Genomic DNA, 17500 nt, shown 5'->3' with positions numbered 1-17500 from the left:
GCCGCATGACGTCAAGAAGCGAAAAATCAATTGGTACATTTTAAAGATTACCCCAGACCAAAGCCCAACCTCCACGAATGGTGAAAATTCTGGCGAGCGAAAATCGAATTCCACTTAGCGGAACCAGCACACGTTCCGAAACCATTTTCACGTGCTCGGAATTGAAATTACCTCCGTTTTCATCGAAAGCTCCGTTCACCCGTTCCAATCAAAGTCGGAACGACCATAATTGTAGGAACGTTGGTTGGGAATTTCGGGTCCAACCGAGTGCTTCGATTAGCACTAATTACTGCGACCTTTGCGACGAGCCGACCCTGGATGCCAACAGTCCATGCATTATAAATGTAGCAGCCTGCTGTGTATGTTTGTGTGTGTGTGTGCATGACCTCCGTACATCCACGGGATACGACCTTAAACCCGCGAGTCCTGCCATGCCACGAACTAAAAACAACGAACCGAAAAAGTACGATAAATAATGCAACCCAAAAAAAAACTTTGAGGTCAACAGCGTGCCAGAGAGGGGGAACTGAAAATTTAATGTCCTTCAGCAGCACCGAGGGCGTGCAATCGAACTACAAAGTTAGTGTTGACCTGTGGCCTTGCACCCCATCATGGTGAGCCATTTGAAGGCGTTCACTTGCGACCTGTGCATGCGTCCTGTGTGTGTGTGAGGACAACGTACTGCATTAGAAGCGGCGCAATGCGGCTAACAACATGATTTACATAAACATTAACACATTTGCAGCTCATACGCTATCGTGCAGCAGCTGCTGCTTGTGATTGAGACAGTTAACTCGATCAAATGTTGATTGTTTTACAGTGCAATGGGACGATAATGATGCGGACGAACCGACTAATCGCCTGCCCAATGCCACTGGCAATAACTTACTCAATTCCAGCCCCGGTCTCTTATCATTTCAATTTAATCGCGTCACTACACCGGGACCCTGACGAGAATCACACAATCCTCATCAATATGGCCTAGACTCGATGGCGAGACGATGACGTCGACCAGTGGCGTTGCGCATTTGCATCTGCATCACTCCCAGCACATTTGCAGCGAATTCTGCCGTAGCGTGCGTCGAGTATACAGCAGTGGCCACAGTAGTCGACCACTTATTGATCCGGAGCGTTCGGTGCCAGGGGTGAGCTCGCGCTGTACTGTACGACATATTAACTTCGAGATGCTACGAGATGCGCTGCACCACGTGGCCAGCATGCACAATGTGACCGCTCTGTGTGTGTGTTTGTTCGGGGTTCGCGCGTTTCGTCCTTCACCCAATGCGCTGTGCATGTAAAGATGAGATCAGTAGCAGCGCTGGGAGCTGTGACTGTTCAGTTTCAACGCAAAAAAGTGGAGAACGATGGCCGGATGCATCTTCACCGCTGAGATGAGCTGAATCCCACGGTGTCACGATTTAGAGTGACCCAGTTTGCTGGTGTCACGCTTTAATTGTAGATCAAATGGATTAGCGAGCAAAAAGCCAAGGTGCTGGTCGCACAAGGCGACCACTCGACCATCACAACACCAGCCCCAGGAGGTCTTTTATTGAATGTTTTACAAAATGGAAATCAATTGAAAGTTTGCTTTTGATCGCAGCGAGACTCATTCTCGAGACGGAAAAGTGCCATTCAAACAGTGCTTTCTGGGGGAAGGGGAGGTATTCCATTCATCAATCACAGGCAGCCCACCTGCACGTGGATGCAACCTTTCAGTGAAAAGAATCAATGCTGACAGAAGGGCATGACCCCCCCGGGGGGGACCCACAACGAAGCACGTGCTATCAGAAGAACCTTTCAAAGACCACCTGCAGATGTCCACGACACAGCACAACATACGTCGATGTTTTGTCGTACACAAGAAGCCCTACACCTACCTTATCCTGTTTTCCAGCAGCTGGCCACATGGCGCAGCAGGGGTGAGAGGTAGCGGGATGCCAGAGAATGTCACCAAAGAACGGTCACGGTCGCGTGTCAGTCACTGGAAGCGACGAAAGAAAGGTGTTTCCAGGGAATTTATGCTCGTGTGCCCTCTCGGTCGTCCTCTCGACCGCCCTCCTTCCACTGCAGCAGAGCGAACAACCGAGAACAACCGAGGTAACCTTTTCACTTAAGTACTTTCCGTCGCGCGATGTCGCAAATCATTGGACGTTCGTTTAATGTAATTCAATTGCCCACAGCTGGTTGGCAGCTTTTTGTGGACTTTGAACGCAACCCAAGCCAAGCCTTCCTGGCAACACGGTTCTAACTCTTCCGCTAAGGTAAACTCCCAAGAGCCGAATTCCCAGAACTTCCGGACGTCCGGTGCCGCCCGAGCGTTTACTCCCAAAGCGGGGCCACACTGTTCGAAAACAAATCATGAGCGGCAGCTAACAAGACAACCTGAACACCAGTCACCCGATAGAACACCTTGGGGGAGGGGGACAGAAGAACAACTTCCCAAAAGCGCGTGTCGACCGACCGCGATGCTTTTCTTATTATTTTAAAGCGAACCATGAACCGGGCTGGCTTTGGATCCCGGAATGGAGGCGCCCGTTTTTGAATCCGAAGGAAACACCATTCGGAGCTACCAGTTGTTGCGTTGTTGCTAGGCAACGGCTCGTCCAGACGTCTAGCCAGTCGCCGTTGTGCTGCTCAGCGTTTGTGCGAAGATAGAAAAGAAGCGTGATGCGTCCGGATTATGAGAATAATTTGTCGGCGAACGGCTGGGATAAGCTGCTCGCAAAGTGTTTCCATTACTTTGTCCCTCTTATTCCTGGTTTCCTTGTTTTCGGCCTCCCCCAGGTACGCGCTTGCAAAACTTTGCCTTTGCTTACTGAAGCACAAAAGTTGAAACAATTTACCGGAGCGGTACGCTGGGGCGAAGATCGATACGAAGTGGCAAACTTTGTTGGCGCAGACCATAGAAAGCGGGAAGAAAAATTTAATTACTTACTAGCTGGCCAACCGTGAATTCGCCAACGGTTGTTTCCGTTATTCTGTTCCGCGGAAATTCTTTTTCTTCCCTCGACCAACATCTAGCCAAGGTGACAAGGTCAGGTCAAGCTTTGTTGCGCCGACTATACTCTCATCGAAATTGTCGTTGTTATTGATTTCTTGCTAAACCGCGCTCGGGAATAAGTGACACAGTAATAGTCAATTCATGCATCAAATTGAAGAAGACGTTGTCGCTCATCAAAATGTGTTTTTCGCAAATTATCTGTGAAGGTCATTTGCTGTCGAAATCAAACCGTCGCTGGAATGGAATTTACTCATCCTTCGCTTCCTTGCATCCTTCGCACTTCGCAAGTGACGCACCACCAACTGCTGCCAGGGACCTCGTGTGTTCATTTTTATGATCCTCTTAGCTTCTCAAGGAGGACAACGGCAAGCACAGCACAGCTTATAACGGCGTGAGCGAACAAACAGCGCGTCTGGTCTCAGGGAACGCCAATCCAATCATGGAAATTGGAAAGAAAACAATTCGAAAACGATCAAACGGAAACGATTTCTCCCAGCGGCTGCGATTGCTAACGCACACCGGATCCAGACGGCGGTCTTCAGCTCCGCCTGAAGTCTGGTCTGATCCCCGCAGTGGCGTCATGAAAATTTGATTTTCTTAAACGCTCGCGAATTGACCTTTCTAAGATCGGTGAGCAGCATCCTCTTTCCTCCTTTGGGAATAATTAATCGAGCATCATCGTGCTGTTGCTGTACAACTTCGCAATGAATTGCTCTCCATCATCCTCCGTTTGGATCCGTTTTTGGGGCGGAAACTTCTGCAGCAGCAGCAGCAGCAGCAGCATGGAACCGAGCACGCAAAAGGTTAAATCGTATTTGACCTTTTCCAGGGGGGGAAGGCGACACTGTATTACTTCGGCGTCTTACGCGGGTCTTGCAACCCGGAAAGAGCGATTTCCTAATCCAGTTCAATTTACGGACTGCTTTTTGCGCAAGACCCAGCGTAAGCCCACGGATTCTTGTCACGGTCTTTGGAGGTGTACCCCGTAGCGTGCTAATAATTGTGGTAATTGATGTTGGTGTTCGCTTCGCTATCGCCAGTTTGCTTCATGATAAGCCTTCCTCGAAACCTTCGAGCGAGCGATCTTTCAATTGATCTTGCATGATGCAACCTGAAGGTGAAGCGAGGTGTCTTCGCGAAGAGAATTGTGAAAACACGAACAAGCCCCTTACAACATTGTTTCATGTAACATTCGGTCACGTGCTCAAGATGATTCATCGTCGTCGACGTCGTCGTCGTCATCGCCGTCGTCGTAGAACGTTCTGCTACATTCGACATTCGGCCCTTCGCATCGCTGACCTCTTCAGTGCAGCAACATCGCATCAATTAATCATAATAATCATCCATTTGTTGTGGCCGCACGAACAGGCTGGCTGGGTAGCTGGCTGGCTGGCTGCTTGGCAGGCGGCCATCTCCAGCGACCTCCTTCTCCCACGAGCGAGTGACACGAGGCGTGAGTGTATGCGATTCCTGGATAGTGAATAGTGTGTTGACCACTGCTCGTGGTCAGGGTACAGCAGCGCCACTCACACTCATCAGCATCACCATCATCATCATCATTATCGTCATCAACGTGGCCATCATGATTATAATCATTTACCGTCAATCAACGTAAGACGGGAATGGTGGCCGTGGCCATCGTAGTTGAACGAAACGTTCAAATTTCGATCAATCATCGGGCCCGGCGCACCAGGAACTTTCCGCTGTGGTGCGTGAGATGATGCGTGATGAAATGGGACATATAGCGCCATCAATTAACTGGTTCACGGATCCAGTGCTCCCAGGCGATCAATCTTTACGCCCCAGAGCCTTGCTTGCCTTTCGATTAGTGCGTTTTTGATTAGGAAAAGAATCTTCAATCGCTACGCCGATTGACTTCGGGACCTCGGGTGATTTAAGATGCCATTTAAGATTTGGAGAATTTTTCCCAATTTATGCTGTAATCCCACATTCTCTGTTTTCCGTTTCGGTTAGTACTCGTCGAACGTAATTAATGAGTTAATTAAAACATCTGGTGAAACATCTCAACCTGAACCGCTTGACACATGTTTTTATGTCGCCTCAGAGCACCTGAGAGTGAATTCTCGTCCTCGTGTGTGGTTAGAGGATGTTCTGCAGCTTGTCTCATATCCCAGAAGAAGCTACATGAAAGGATCGAGTTCCGGGGAAAAGCACAGTTAAAGGAAATGGAGAGTGAAGGATGTAGGAAACAACATCAACGAACATCAAACAAACACGACGAGCAAGCAGCCGACCCCTAAACAACGACAACAACACAAACAACGACAGATAAGAAGAGAGTTCAACTCACTGTTCCACCTCCTGGCTGTGCAGGGAATCGTCCGACTCGGGCACCCCAATGCGCCCGTACGCACTAGTCGACGTCGGTGGTCTAAGGTTTTTCGGCATTTCCGACGAGCTCGGCTTCCGGTGCGCCAACGTTGCGGTCTGTGCGTTCTCGATTGCGTGCCGCCGCCTACTGGTAAGAGGATGCCTACTCTCTCTCTCTCTCTCTCTCTTCGAGATCGAGAAGGTTAGAGGCTTTGTGCTAGAGCCGCCTCTGTACTTCGCTTCACCCTTAGTGTGCTTCACCGGAAAACGAAGATGTTTCCGGACTGATGGGCCTTGCTGCTCAAACGATTGCTTCCGATCTAAGACTTGTTTGGCGCGTTAAAGCACGCCAAGCACCGGGTTGAGGTTAGGATGGTTGAGGATGTACGTTGGTTTTATTAACCAATTCTATCAGTCCATCAGAAGTTATTTCACAACACATACACACACCGAGAGGGAAAAATGGTGAGTGAGTCAGGGAGCCAACGGATTATGAAGAGTTTCTTTAAAAAAATTGTCTTTGGTTTTTCTTCCTTTAAGGCAAACACGATGACACGAGGCTGGATGGGCGGTAACAGCAGGTAATGATGGGTAGCATGATGATGATGATGATGGTGATGGGCACTTCTGTGCGCTTTCCGATGCACTGGCAAAATAGTGATGATGGTGGTGATGATGATTGGCTTATGATGATGCGATCTCGCTCATCACAAGTGGATCGTGCAGCTAGATGCAAGCGATGGCGGTGATGCTGGTCTCTAGCTGGTGTGCTGGTTGGAATGCTTGCTTTGCTTGCTCTAATATCGTGCACGAGAACGGTCCGCCTTCATGAGGCGGCGATGGTGTAATTGTATGCTTGCCAATTGGTTATGCGAACTGTTGGCATTAGCGTGCTTGCTGCCGTTGGTCGCTACCGGGTTACACCGGGGGGTCGGTAAAACCGAGGTCACTAATGATGGTGATGGTGAAGAAGTTCTGCTGAAAGGTAGAAGAAAACAGTGAAACGCGGCTTTAGTTTTTGAGGGATGCCAATTCGTATTAAAATTTTAAATTTCCAATAAAGACATTCAATTTCAATCGATTTCTGGTACGTTTTGATACGTTCATGTAATTTCTTCATTTTTCATTTTTTGGCGTGACGCTACAAATACTCTACAAAGATGTGTCTACTATGTGTAAACGCTACTTGTGCCTGCGAGACATACACTACTATAGCCATCTAGCAGCCTGGAACACCTCTGCCAGAACACGGCTACCGCAAGTGATGGAGTTTACGTAGCAACAGAGTTTTTGTTCGAAATACTCTCTGCTAATGTTCGTAGGAAAACCTAATCTCTTGAAAAAGGACATCGCATTAGCTTTAATAGAGCCACACTTACTTTGCAGGAAATTGCCAGCCTTCATTGCTGCTCCGTTCTCGGACGGTGATTGGCGATCATTGCGATCCTGGGCGCTGCTTGAGTTACTTTCGACCATTCGCGATGCACGACGGGATGCAGCAGCCTCCCGATATACTACCACACGGAAAACTTTACACCCGATTACGTGGACTACGAGCACGTAACCTCACAAAAAGGTAGAAACACGATTTACGATTACCAGATACCGCGGGGTCAGTCGGTTGCAGTGGCTATGCAACTAATTCTTGAAACCTGACGATCCCTGCAGACACTTTTTGCTATTTCTCACTTAACACTTTTCACTAAACCATGTGCTTTCGATGCGATGATGATCGCGGTTTGTGTTACACTTTTCGTTATTCTATTGTATACCAACCGTCACTGCTCCAAACTGGGTGGAGAACGTTCTTTTCGCTTTCCTCAACAGCTCATGATCGCGCTCGCAGTGAGCATTTACGAAGATGATGGTTTCGTATTTGCGTTTCACTGCACTGCGTTTGGCTAACCAGCTACTTGGTACTAATCACCGAAAGTTAAACCATCGAACCGGCTGGTACGACGATGGATGGAACTCTTTCACATGCACAGCGAGCGAAGATTGAAAATCGACGGACGAACGGAGTTTAGCAGAGAAGGACGTCTGGCGTGCCGGCCGCTAATCGACCGAGCTATGTATTGGTGGTGGGTTCAATCCGAAATGGTGGCCAAAGGAGGGCGTTCTGAAAATATATATATTTATGCGGGTAAAAAAGACGAACGATTAGTGCACTTGACAGTCTGTCGCGCCTTTACGCGTCTGCAACGCAGGAAACGATTTCATTCCCAGACAGAAGGATTGTAAATCATTATGCCTCTTATCGCCTGGCGTTGGATTGTCGCCTTTTTTTTCGTAATTAAACCACTAAATCCATCCCGACTTATCAACCTAGAAGTGAAGGGCGAGAAATACAGCCACCAATGATCTACAATAAATTGTGCGTCTCACAAAATGTTGGTGATAAGACGATCCACATGCGTAACGGAGTAAAAACTAACTCGCCCGTCAATGGTTCTTATCAATAGTTCCTCTTTTGTTCAACAAGAGCAAACAGAGTGTCTCTGCTTAACGTAATGTGATAGCAGAACAAATAAAGTGGCTCTTTTTGGACGTTGTGAATACCAAAACGCACGCTCTATTTTGACCTACCCCACTAGAGCTTCATTAAAATATTCAAACATGATGAGTTTTATGCTGTCAGACAAAGACATTCCGGCAGTTTATTTGTTTCTTTTTATTATTTAGAGCTATAGCTTACCCCATACAACGCTAGTACAATCATTCTTCAGTCAAAACAACAACGATCAAGTGGACGACGGACCGACCGAGAGATGTTAAATTAAGAACTCCGGCTAGCGCACTCAGCAAGCAAACGCTAGAGCCCCGAGAATAGATTCCCTCGCAATTAGTTGTCATAATTTCCACGGCATAACCGCACGGTGCGATTCCACAGAACATTTAACCAGCTTGACGGTGCGAGAATGACGGCCAGTGTCGTACCGTACCGTGGACTACATTTTCTGTTTCGCACTTTAATAGTCTGGAAGCGATCCAAGGAGGTCACGCGGCGTATAAATGATGAATGATGCGGGATGCGCTCACCCCACGAGATCATCCGTATTTCGAATGGGGAATTCGTTGCTGCTTAATTATTTACGAGCAAGAGCGACGAGTGATGTTTTTACTGGCCATAGACACTCTGGACAGGATCGGCATCATAATAAATCCGACAGCAGTTCGCCTACGAAGCAAACTTTATCCTGATGCTCATTTCTATTCCGAACATCTCGACGTCCATTTGATCTGACACTGATCCAACACAAAAGCCAATCAAAAGAACACGACTTCCATCATAACCTTCCATATGTCGTTCCAAGTCACGAGAAAATTCGTCCTTGACAGTGGTCGTGTAAAAATATGAAGAAAAGCTTACAGCCAGACCAACTTTTGCACCAACACTGAAACCTCCGCAAACTAACAAAGGACAATCAGAGAAGGAAGGGCAGGGTACCTTCTGCGTTCTGGATAATAAACTTTTCCTGCTTCCTTCGCTCACAAAACGCTCCTCGTATCCCACAAACACATCATGTCAACCAGGCAGCCGCATTGCGAGATAAGTTTCTTCCCGTTTAGCTCACTCCTCGGGACCCCGGAATCGAAAGGGCGTCGGTGTTCATGTGGTGCGCCAGGCTGTGTGCACTTGAACTACCGGCCAGCAAATTTCGCTTTATACTAGCGCACCGACGATCGTCTAAAAATAGCCTCTCCAAATTGATGGGATAATGCACATCTGGGCCACCTGGGGGGAGGCAGCATCTTCACCCTCTCACCCTAGTGAGCACACCGTCGAGTTACCGTTCTACTGTGACACTGTTACATCGGACGGACAATGGCCGCTAGGCGCATGGGCGCATAGACACGGCGCTGCACAATCTCCGGTTTGCAGGATACGGTCTGGGACGTTGCAAGTGACACAGATTCCTCTGAATCGTCCCTACCGGTAAAAGCTACCGGTGAGAGAAGCCATTTCGCTGAAGCGGTGCTTTATTTGGATGAACGATGTCCTTGGCAGAGAGTGCAGCGCACGTCACATGTGAAGCGAGGGTGGCCTCTTCTTCTCTAGTCCCCTGTTCCGTCTTTAGTCCACAATCTATTGAAGTGCCCCAAGCGTCATCTGACATGGTGACCATCGAGAGAGACGCACACACACACCGGGGACGTCTCGTCGCTCAAAAGGATGCAAAGGATCTTTTATTTACGATTCATGTTTTGCATTTGCTGGCCAGCAAGGCAGTTCACCAAAGAGGAGGGCGTGCAAGGCAAGCAACATTGTAAAGGGTATCTTACGAGAGGAAAACGGGGGAAACTCGTGGAAAATTCTAACGGTTTTATGGCGCAGTTGATTCTACCATTTCGACTGCGATGATGGAAGATGCGATGGAACGATCGAAACCGCCACCGACGTCATCAGCCTGAGTCATGATGGTGGTGTCGGTAACGATTTTGTCACTCACTGCGTTCGATTCGTGTCAATATTGTGACAGTAATAGACGCAATTATTTTAGCCCTGGCTCATCCAAGGAGGAGCAGAGGGAGCCTCAAGACATTTGGAAACTCCCAATACGTTTCGATTCGCAGAATGTTGTCTCGTTGACGTACGAGATTGGCCTTAGGCTAGCAGCGTGGTTCACCAAATGGACTTGGTCGCTGTTTACATTTCCATCTCTCATTACCATCTCTTGAATTGAGACCAAATCAACAGACAGGACATCACGAGCTGCTCGTGGAATCGCATTGCGTCAGAGGGGCTCTTCATTTACACTGGATCGGCTGTCATAAGCCGGTTTAACGGGAGCACATTTCCATCAACTTCATTAAATTGGTAATAACACTCGGAACATCTGACTAACAAGCGGCCTATTCCCAGATCGCTCGCTTCACTCCCAAACCATGCAACCGGGGCTTTCGTGTTCAAATCCAAAAAAGGGCATCCATAATTGATAACGACTTCATTTTTCAAAACCGACCGCTACTGCTGGGTGTGGGGCTTCCGGTTATTACATCAGGATTCTTCAGAACGCTTCAAGCGTTCGTTAGTATTTTATTCGCCTTCTTCGCCTTTCCTCTTGGAATATTCCTCGATAAACAAAAACCAAAGCATGATGGTGGTGCCCTGGGAAAGGCTAGCGAAGGTTTGAAATAATATTTGAGAACAACAGCCTGGTAACCGGTTCACCGGAGATGATGATGGAGAACTGCCGGAGAACGCTTTTCCTCGGAAAACTCGTTCTAATAGCGTTCATTACATCATTCACCCCTTGGATTGCGTGACCGCAATCCTGCCGGTTGAAGATGAAACACGACCCTCGCAGGAACGCCACGACTGGCCACCAGTGGCCAATGGAAGAAAAGGTTAACGAACGGCTCTGCATCTCTGGTTTCGACTTCTGGATCGATACTTTGAAGGTGGATATCTTCACGATGGAACTGATTGCTCTTCGAAGACTGTATTGGCGGTTGTACTTGAACGTGCGCGCGATATTGATCCCTCCCCTTTTTTCCGGTGGTACTCCAGTTACGTCAAGCTGTCGATTTGCTCGCTGGCACTTCCGCAACCTCGAATAATCCGTATACAGGAGCAAAAGCCGTATGTATAATCGACGGCTCGTTGTTTATGCGAGCGTATTTTTAGACCAAAAATTTGCACCTCAAATTGTGTCTGGTGCGCCTCATGGCCACGGCACCTAACCAGGGCCAGGTCAAAGCCGATCGAGATACATTAGTGAGCCAGGAGTGAACTTCGACTAGGCAGGTAAGGACGATAGCTAGCGAAGAACGAATTGGAGTCACCAAGAATATGTCAACCTGTCGATAATGTGGGAACTCATTCTACCGTCCTTCGGGTAGCCATAATTTACTTTCAAGACCAAAAGACGGTATAAGGCTGAGGTCTGTGAATGGCCAGCCATGGTGTGAAGATTCGAAACAGCTGTGGTTTGCTAGCACCAGCTCAGTGTGGCCATGAAGCCCTACATCGGAATGGTTGACACGGTCTACGTCCCTAATTACAAACACGCCATGATTCTCGCTGGCGTCACGACGACAAAATTAGCCGCCACACTGGACGCGGCCGCATTCGGATGCCCAACATGTGCTCGCCAGAGACATTAAGGGGAACACACCTGGAATGTTTGAAGTGCTTTATCAATACGGGCATCCCTCTCACAAGCCCCTCGAAACAGGAGTAATTAGTACGGTAGCTCGCTATCAAGGGTTATCAGTGGAACTTATCGTGCGATGATCATCATTCATCAAAAGCGAAAAGGAATCAATATTCAAGCCACCCTGTTTGCTCTTTGATATCGGAACACGTACGCACACTAGCGCTGATTGAACCTACAGATAGCACGGACTGATTAAATGGAAATGCTTGTATCACTTACCTTTCTCGGCCGCTTTTCCCGTCTAGTGCACTCTCATTACTGCCATAACGAACGACCGACAGTTTCCAGGGCCCAGGACATTACGGTAAATGCCTGAATGGGAGCATAATAATCTGGGATTCTTTACGTGTCGTTACACACACTCACACACGCGTTTCCGGTAGGAGGAGTTTTCTAGTTTTTTTTTTAGTTATTGCCAGGTGAGTGACTTTTGCCGGAACTTCCTTTCCCTCAGAGCTCAGCTCCCTTACAGCCTTCACCTTCGTCGTCCTCACCAGATGGGCTAGCCGTACCGGTCGAGCTCTGCTGCTGGGGACACAGGCTGTCCGTACGACTGTTCATTGTTTGGTTACACATTTTCCGCTACTTTTCCGACGGCGTCAGTCTGGGGTCGTCTCTGTATCGAGCCGTGGTGGTGTTTGTTCAAATTACTATCAATCACGCACCAATTTCCGGCGACAATCGTCTATGCGACAACGACAACGACGTCAGTCAGTCAGTGACACAAAATTACACAAATTTGTCTCTCGTTAGCCTTTTGGTATCGCTTGATTGCCCCACATTCAACGGATCGGCCACTGTGAAAACTGTGCCTTCCGATTCCGCTCCACTATATCGGCACAGGAAGGATTTTTGTTTGAAGTGCACACTAATCAAATCACGCCCTCTCCGAAACGTCGAGTCCGTGACGAAAGGAAACCGTACTACAGTACAGGCCGAGTGTGGCCACGGGTGGGTCACTAAAAACAAACGAAAATACCGGGACGAATCCGAGCAGTGGCCCGAAAGTTGGCAATTGATACTCTGCAACGCACGACACAAAGAGGAAAATTCCAAAAGAAATCAAAGGCGGCGGCTGTCTCGCGCTTGACGACGACTTGAGACGCGGACGAATAAGCTGTGATGTGAGCCGCGTAACACAGAAGAGTCCCAGAGTCCCGTCCCGGGTGGTAGCTGAGGTGGTGGTGTAGGACACCACCCACCAAGGAACGTTGGCGGTGTACGGCGCGGCACACACAGCACGGACCGTTGAATCTGGAGAACTGAAAAACGGTTTCCCAATAGAGCGCCTCCTTGGATGGTATCCTGCTCGGTAGCTACCGAAGATGGAAAACTCACGCTCACACACACACACACACACAGCCATGCGCACGCTCGAGAGAGGGAGAGACCAACAAACAGAGAGTGTGAGAGAGAGCACTTGTTGAGGTTGGCTTGGCATGCTACGACCATGCACGGCGAGGAAATTAATCGGAAAATTGCTCTCGCAAACCACCACCACCGAGGGGCTGGAATAACTTCTCCACTCGTTATTATTTCCATCATTTCCCTTCAGATGGCGTCACCTTTTCCAACAGACGCGCAGTTTGCGAACGGAAATGAAGCGATTTCCCGTTGGATTAGACCAACAGCAAGGTGCCACAGGACATTCCGAGGGCAATGAAGCGCATTTTGGCGAACAAATAATTCTTTCACCAGTCCGTGCACCGAGCATCAACATAAACATAATGCCACACGCCCCCCCCCCTTTCTTAGATCCATTTGCCAACGTAAACAGCCTAGTGTATGAAGGTCAGCTAATCCATCATCGGCGCGTGCGATGGCGGTTTCGCAGCTCTGGTCAGTGTCTCTATGTTGAGCCCCTGTTTGACGTCAGTGCAGGCCGGACTGTTGACCGTAGCGTAAATCGATCATTTTCCACTTCGGTATCGAGGAAAAATCGGTTCGAAATAAACAAACGAAATCATTGTTTGCTCGCAAGGTGCAAGGTGTGAGGATCGGTGGCATTGGCGGCACTGAAAACACCCGGTTCTGTTCAACTGGCGCATGCTTTATTCACGATTTCTAAAATTGTGTTGCAAATTACCCCATTCCGTGGACAACAGAAAACGAAATCAATCGTCAAAATACACTCAGACACACTAACACACGAACCTCTGGAACCTTTTCAAGGATGTATATTCTAAATGTTGTGGAGTTGTTGAGATGGGTTCGGTAATTCGGTAAACGTGGGATCAAAAATGGGAGTTTGATTTTGAATCTTTCGCAAAGCTTTTCGTTGGTTATTCTCGTTCTGTCCTAGCAGGTCCCTAAAATGTGTTTTTAAGTTTTGTATTACGTTTCCAGCGTAAAGTTTAACGTCACCAATCGGCGTTGACTCGGTGGTCCTTCTCTCCCTGACCTGATAGCCCGAGAAGGATAGTGATGCTGCTTCTGTGAAACAACATCGATGATAATAGTTTATCAATAACACGCAGAGACGTACAGGAAAGATGATAACAGTAATTTGACTGACTGGCAGGACTAAGCTAGACGATTCCCGGACCTTCCAATGCAGGAATCCTAATGCCAGGCGAAGACGACGTGTGCCATTATTAGATACCCCGTGGTGACAATCACACTGACCAGCATGATCGGGAATCCAAGTCTATTCAAGAGAAAGAAAGAGAGAAAATGATTACCATCGTGTCATATGCACAACATTAGTGTTACTTACTTGAAGTAATCCATGAAGCTAAACCTGTAACCGTGCTGTTCGGCAATGCCGGCACAGATAACGTTCGCCGAGGCACCGACCAGGGTACCATTGCCACCCAGGCACGGCCCAAATGCTAGCGCCCAAACCATCGGCTGCAGGGGTAATCCGAGGTATGCTTTCTCCGATAACGCAACAACAATCTTCACCATCATCGCCGTCACCGGGATGCTGTCGACGAAGGCCGATGTAAGAGCGGATATCCACAGGATAATAACGATAGCCACCGCTAGCCGAAGATCCTCCGAAACGGATTGAATGATCGTTTCCGTTGCGTGACCGATCCAATCGATCAGTCCCATCCGCTCCACTGCCTCCATCAGCGTAAACATGGCGGCAAAGAACAGCAGCGTGGGCCACTCGACTCTCGACAGCACGGCATCCATATCGTTCTTGTCCGAGATGATCAGCAGTAGGACGACACCGAGCAGTGCGGCCCAACCGGACGATAGCCGACGTAGTTCCGGGATAGATTCCAGGAAAAACAGTGACACAATGAAGATGCACACTACACCCGATTTGATCAACAACGGGCGGTTCTTAATCGGATGCTCACGCTGCAGTTCCTCCAGCGTTGAACGATAGATATCCTCCGGTACCGTACCCTTTGTCATCTTTTTCTTGTACTGATGACGCAGCAGCTTTACCTTCTTCATCAGTGTCTCGCGCACCAGGTTGGCATCCTTGGAGTAGGGCGGGATCTTACCAGCAGCCCGTTCCCACACCTTAATGTTGCGCCGCAGCTCCTTTAGCTCCTTCGGCTCGTGCATGCGCAGATGGTTGATGTTCTTGTAGATGATGCGCAGATGGATGTTGGTAGTAATGACGACAATAATCACACCGACCAGCATATGTGCGGTGAAGTTAAGAAAAGTGACTCCCTGCAAATGGAATCGAGAATCGGATTAGCAACTGCATCGAGTCGTGGAGGGCCTGCAGTTACTTACGTGTTTCAAAATGTACTGGTTCGAGGTGATGATAATGTTCGGTGGATCGCCTACCGGTGTGGTTGTACCGCCGATGTTAGCATGTACGGTGATCGCCATCAGTATGGGTACCGGATTCATGTCCATAACCTCACAAAGTCTTTTGTACAAAACGGGGAAATGTAATCAAAGTAAGCTGTGCACCATTACGCTTCAGAGAATGCAAAACCTTACCGTATAGTGATCGGTGCCATCAACAAAACTGTCGTTACGTTGTCCAAAAAGGAAGATATTAGCACGGTACACAAACATAAACAGTGTATCAAACTCCATATCTTGCCATTTGTAATCTGTCGCAAAGAGGAATGAAAAGCAGTTAGCGACTCCCATTCAATGGAAAGACGTGCCACGTGTTACCTTGTAGATGTACACCGAAATGTAGTCAAAGATACCGGTCTCGGCCAGAATCGCAACCAGAATCATCATCGAGAAGAGCAACAGGATCGTCTCGACATCGATCCACCCAACAATGTCCTCCATCGTGGGCCGATCATTCAGCGCGGCGAGAATGGAGATGGCCAATGTCGATGCAATCACAGCCGCAAACGTACGATGTACGATCTCCCAGATAATTAGCACGTACAGGAAGATCAGCACAAACGCGGCATAGATCACGCCCACATCTCGATTCACCGGTGACTGATCGTACTGCACCGCTATCGGCATGCTGGCCTGTATATTACTTTTGATCATCAACCGTACCAATGCACCGGTCGCCTGCTGCATGCTATCGTAGCTACTGTCCGCGATGTCCAGTAGCCGTTGCTCCTTCACGATCGGTGCACTATCGAACAGGTACGGATGTACGATTGGGATGTGCCAAGGTTCACTGATATTCTGAAAAAAATATCGCGATCGCATTTACACCAAATGGATCGGCACAAAGATTCCGAGCTCCCCACTATCTTACCTTGACTGAGCTCGTTGCGTACGGTTCTGTAAGATTAACGTCCAATGTTGAGGTGAGCATCTGCAGATAGACCGTGAGGTAGTTCTCCGTGATGTTGCTGTACGGTTCGCTCAGAAATGTGCCCTCGAGCGTCACCTTTACCCGGCTGCTCTGGGGCAGATGGGGCAGTATGTAAGCCTTCGTTCTGTCCGGCGTTATCGAGAGATGCTTCGAAGCGACCAGCTTCTCATCCTTCACCACCATAAAAGCCATAATCAGCAACCACGTAATGAACAGGCAGATGATTTTCGAGTACTTCCGGAACGGATGATCCTCGTCCAGATTCGTCTGCCCGGTATCATTGATTTCGTCGTGCTTCGGAGGCGTAATGTTCCCGATGTAATGACCGGCCAAGTGATGCACATGCGGTTTCGGAATTTCTCTTTTGCACCGGAACGTCGGGTGGAGTATCGAAAGGACAACAAGTGGACACTGATTAGTACGCCGCAAATGAAGGCCTTCTACGACGGATCCAACTGTAACTTACTTCTTTTCCTTCACGTGACCGATCTCCTTGTTTTGGCCCTCCTCGTTGGTTACGTTGATGGTAATGAACTCGTTCTCGTACTCTTCGTCCTCCTCTTCTTCCTCTTCTTCGTCTTCCTCATCGCCTCCATCCTCTTCCATGCCTTGGATCTCTGGAAACGAATCCTCATTGCTGCCTCCTGTTAAAATGGGAGAAAAAGGGGGAACAGATACGAATGGATTAATGAATGGGTATGCCGTGACACCATTTGCTGCACGATTTGGCCTTTACAACTTTCCGATTCATAAAAGGCCAATTGCGGAAATATCAGCATCTAATAAAGAGTCATTCATCACTAAACTGCGACCACAAAGATGCGATACGAACCGAAAAACGAAATATCACCTTCCGCACTGATCGTATAACTCGATCATTATCGTATCGGGTAACCGAACCGCCGTAAGCCACACCTCCCTTACATCAGTGTTACAATCAATCATAGATCGTAGCATATCTCTGTACTAATCAAAATGTCAACTGCGAACTGGCCACGGATTTCGCAGAACGTGCTGTCCGCGCGTCCATTGAACCAACACTTTCGCTTTCATGCAAGCAACTCACAACCGAGACGCTCCGAATTAGCAAGAACTCATGCTAGCGCCACTGTTGCCTGATGGTCAAACCAACAATTGGTGTCGATTAAGGAAGGCAAGCATTTTGTGGTGAGATTTGGACGTAAGAGCGCACGTGTGTGATCTGCTCCGAATAAGATATTCACTGCTGCTCGCTTGATGCTACGCGATGGACTCTCGCGCAATGCCTTTGTTGTTCAATTTGCATGAGCCAGTTGG

At 48.4% G+C, this 17500-nt stretch overlaps 2 protein-coding genes across 6 annotated transcripts in view; both read right to left on the bottom strand.

Moving 5' to 3' along the window:
- LOC125951245 (P protein-like) overlaps window positions 1-12720 on the bottom strand; it is a 47450-nt gene extending 34730 nt beyond the window's left edge. Inside the window, exons 1-3 of one of the 3 annotated variants that reach the window (XM_049679936.1) lie at window positions 11713-12720; window positions 6712-7451; window positions 5313-6310 (exon numbers count right to left, since the gene is read on the bottom strand). In XM_049679936.1, the coding sequence (XP_049535893.1) occupies window positions 5313-5410 (98 nt within the window). In that variant the 5' untranslated portion in view covers window positions 5411-6310; window positions 6712-7451; window positions 11713-12720. The remainder of the gene's footprint in view (window positions 1-5312; window positions 6311-6711; window positions 7452-11712) is intronic. The other 2 variants (XM_049679935.1, XM_049679940.1) reach the window with 2 other exon arrangements.
- An 808-nt stretch (window positions 12721-13528) lies between these two features.
- LOC125959651 (P protein-like) overlaps window positions 13529-17500 on the bottom strand; it is a 9850-nt gene continuing 5878 nt past the window's right edge. For all 3 annotated transcript variants that reach the window (XM_049692481.1, XM_049692479.1, XM_049692480.1), the window contains exons 3-9: window positions 16671-16848; window positions 16145-16565; window positions 15592-16071; window positions 15409-15524; window positions 15196-15334; window positions 14210-15129; window positions 13529-14140 (exon numbers count right to left, since the gene is read on the bottom strand). In XM_049692481.1, the coding sequence (XP_049548438.1) occupies window positions 14056-14140; window positions 14210-15129; window positions 15196-15334; window positions 15409-15524; window positions 15592-16071; window positions 16145-16565; window positions 16671-16848 (2339 nt within the window). In that variant the 3' untranslated portion in view covers window positions 13529-14055. The remainder of the gene's footprint in view (window positions 14141-14209; window positions 15130-15195; window positions 15335-15408; window positions 15525-15591; window positions 16072-16144; window positions 16566-16670; window positions 16849-17500) is intronic.

Source organism: Anopheles darlingi, chromosome 2, assembly GCF_943734745.1.
Source record: "Anopheles darlingi chromosome 2, idAnoDarlMG_H_01, whole genome shotgun sequence".
Classification (NCBI taxonomy): domain Eukaryota; kingdom Metazoa; phylum Arthropoda; class Insecta; order Diptera; family Culicidae; genus Anopheles; species Anopheles darlingi.
Note: the sequence above shows the minus strand (reverse complement) of the source record. Positions and strands in the feature narration are given on the sequence as shown.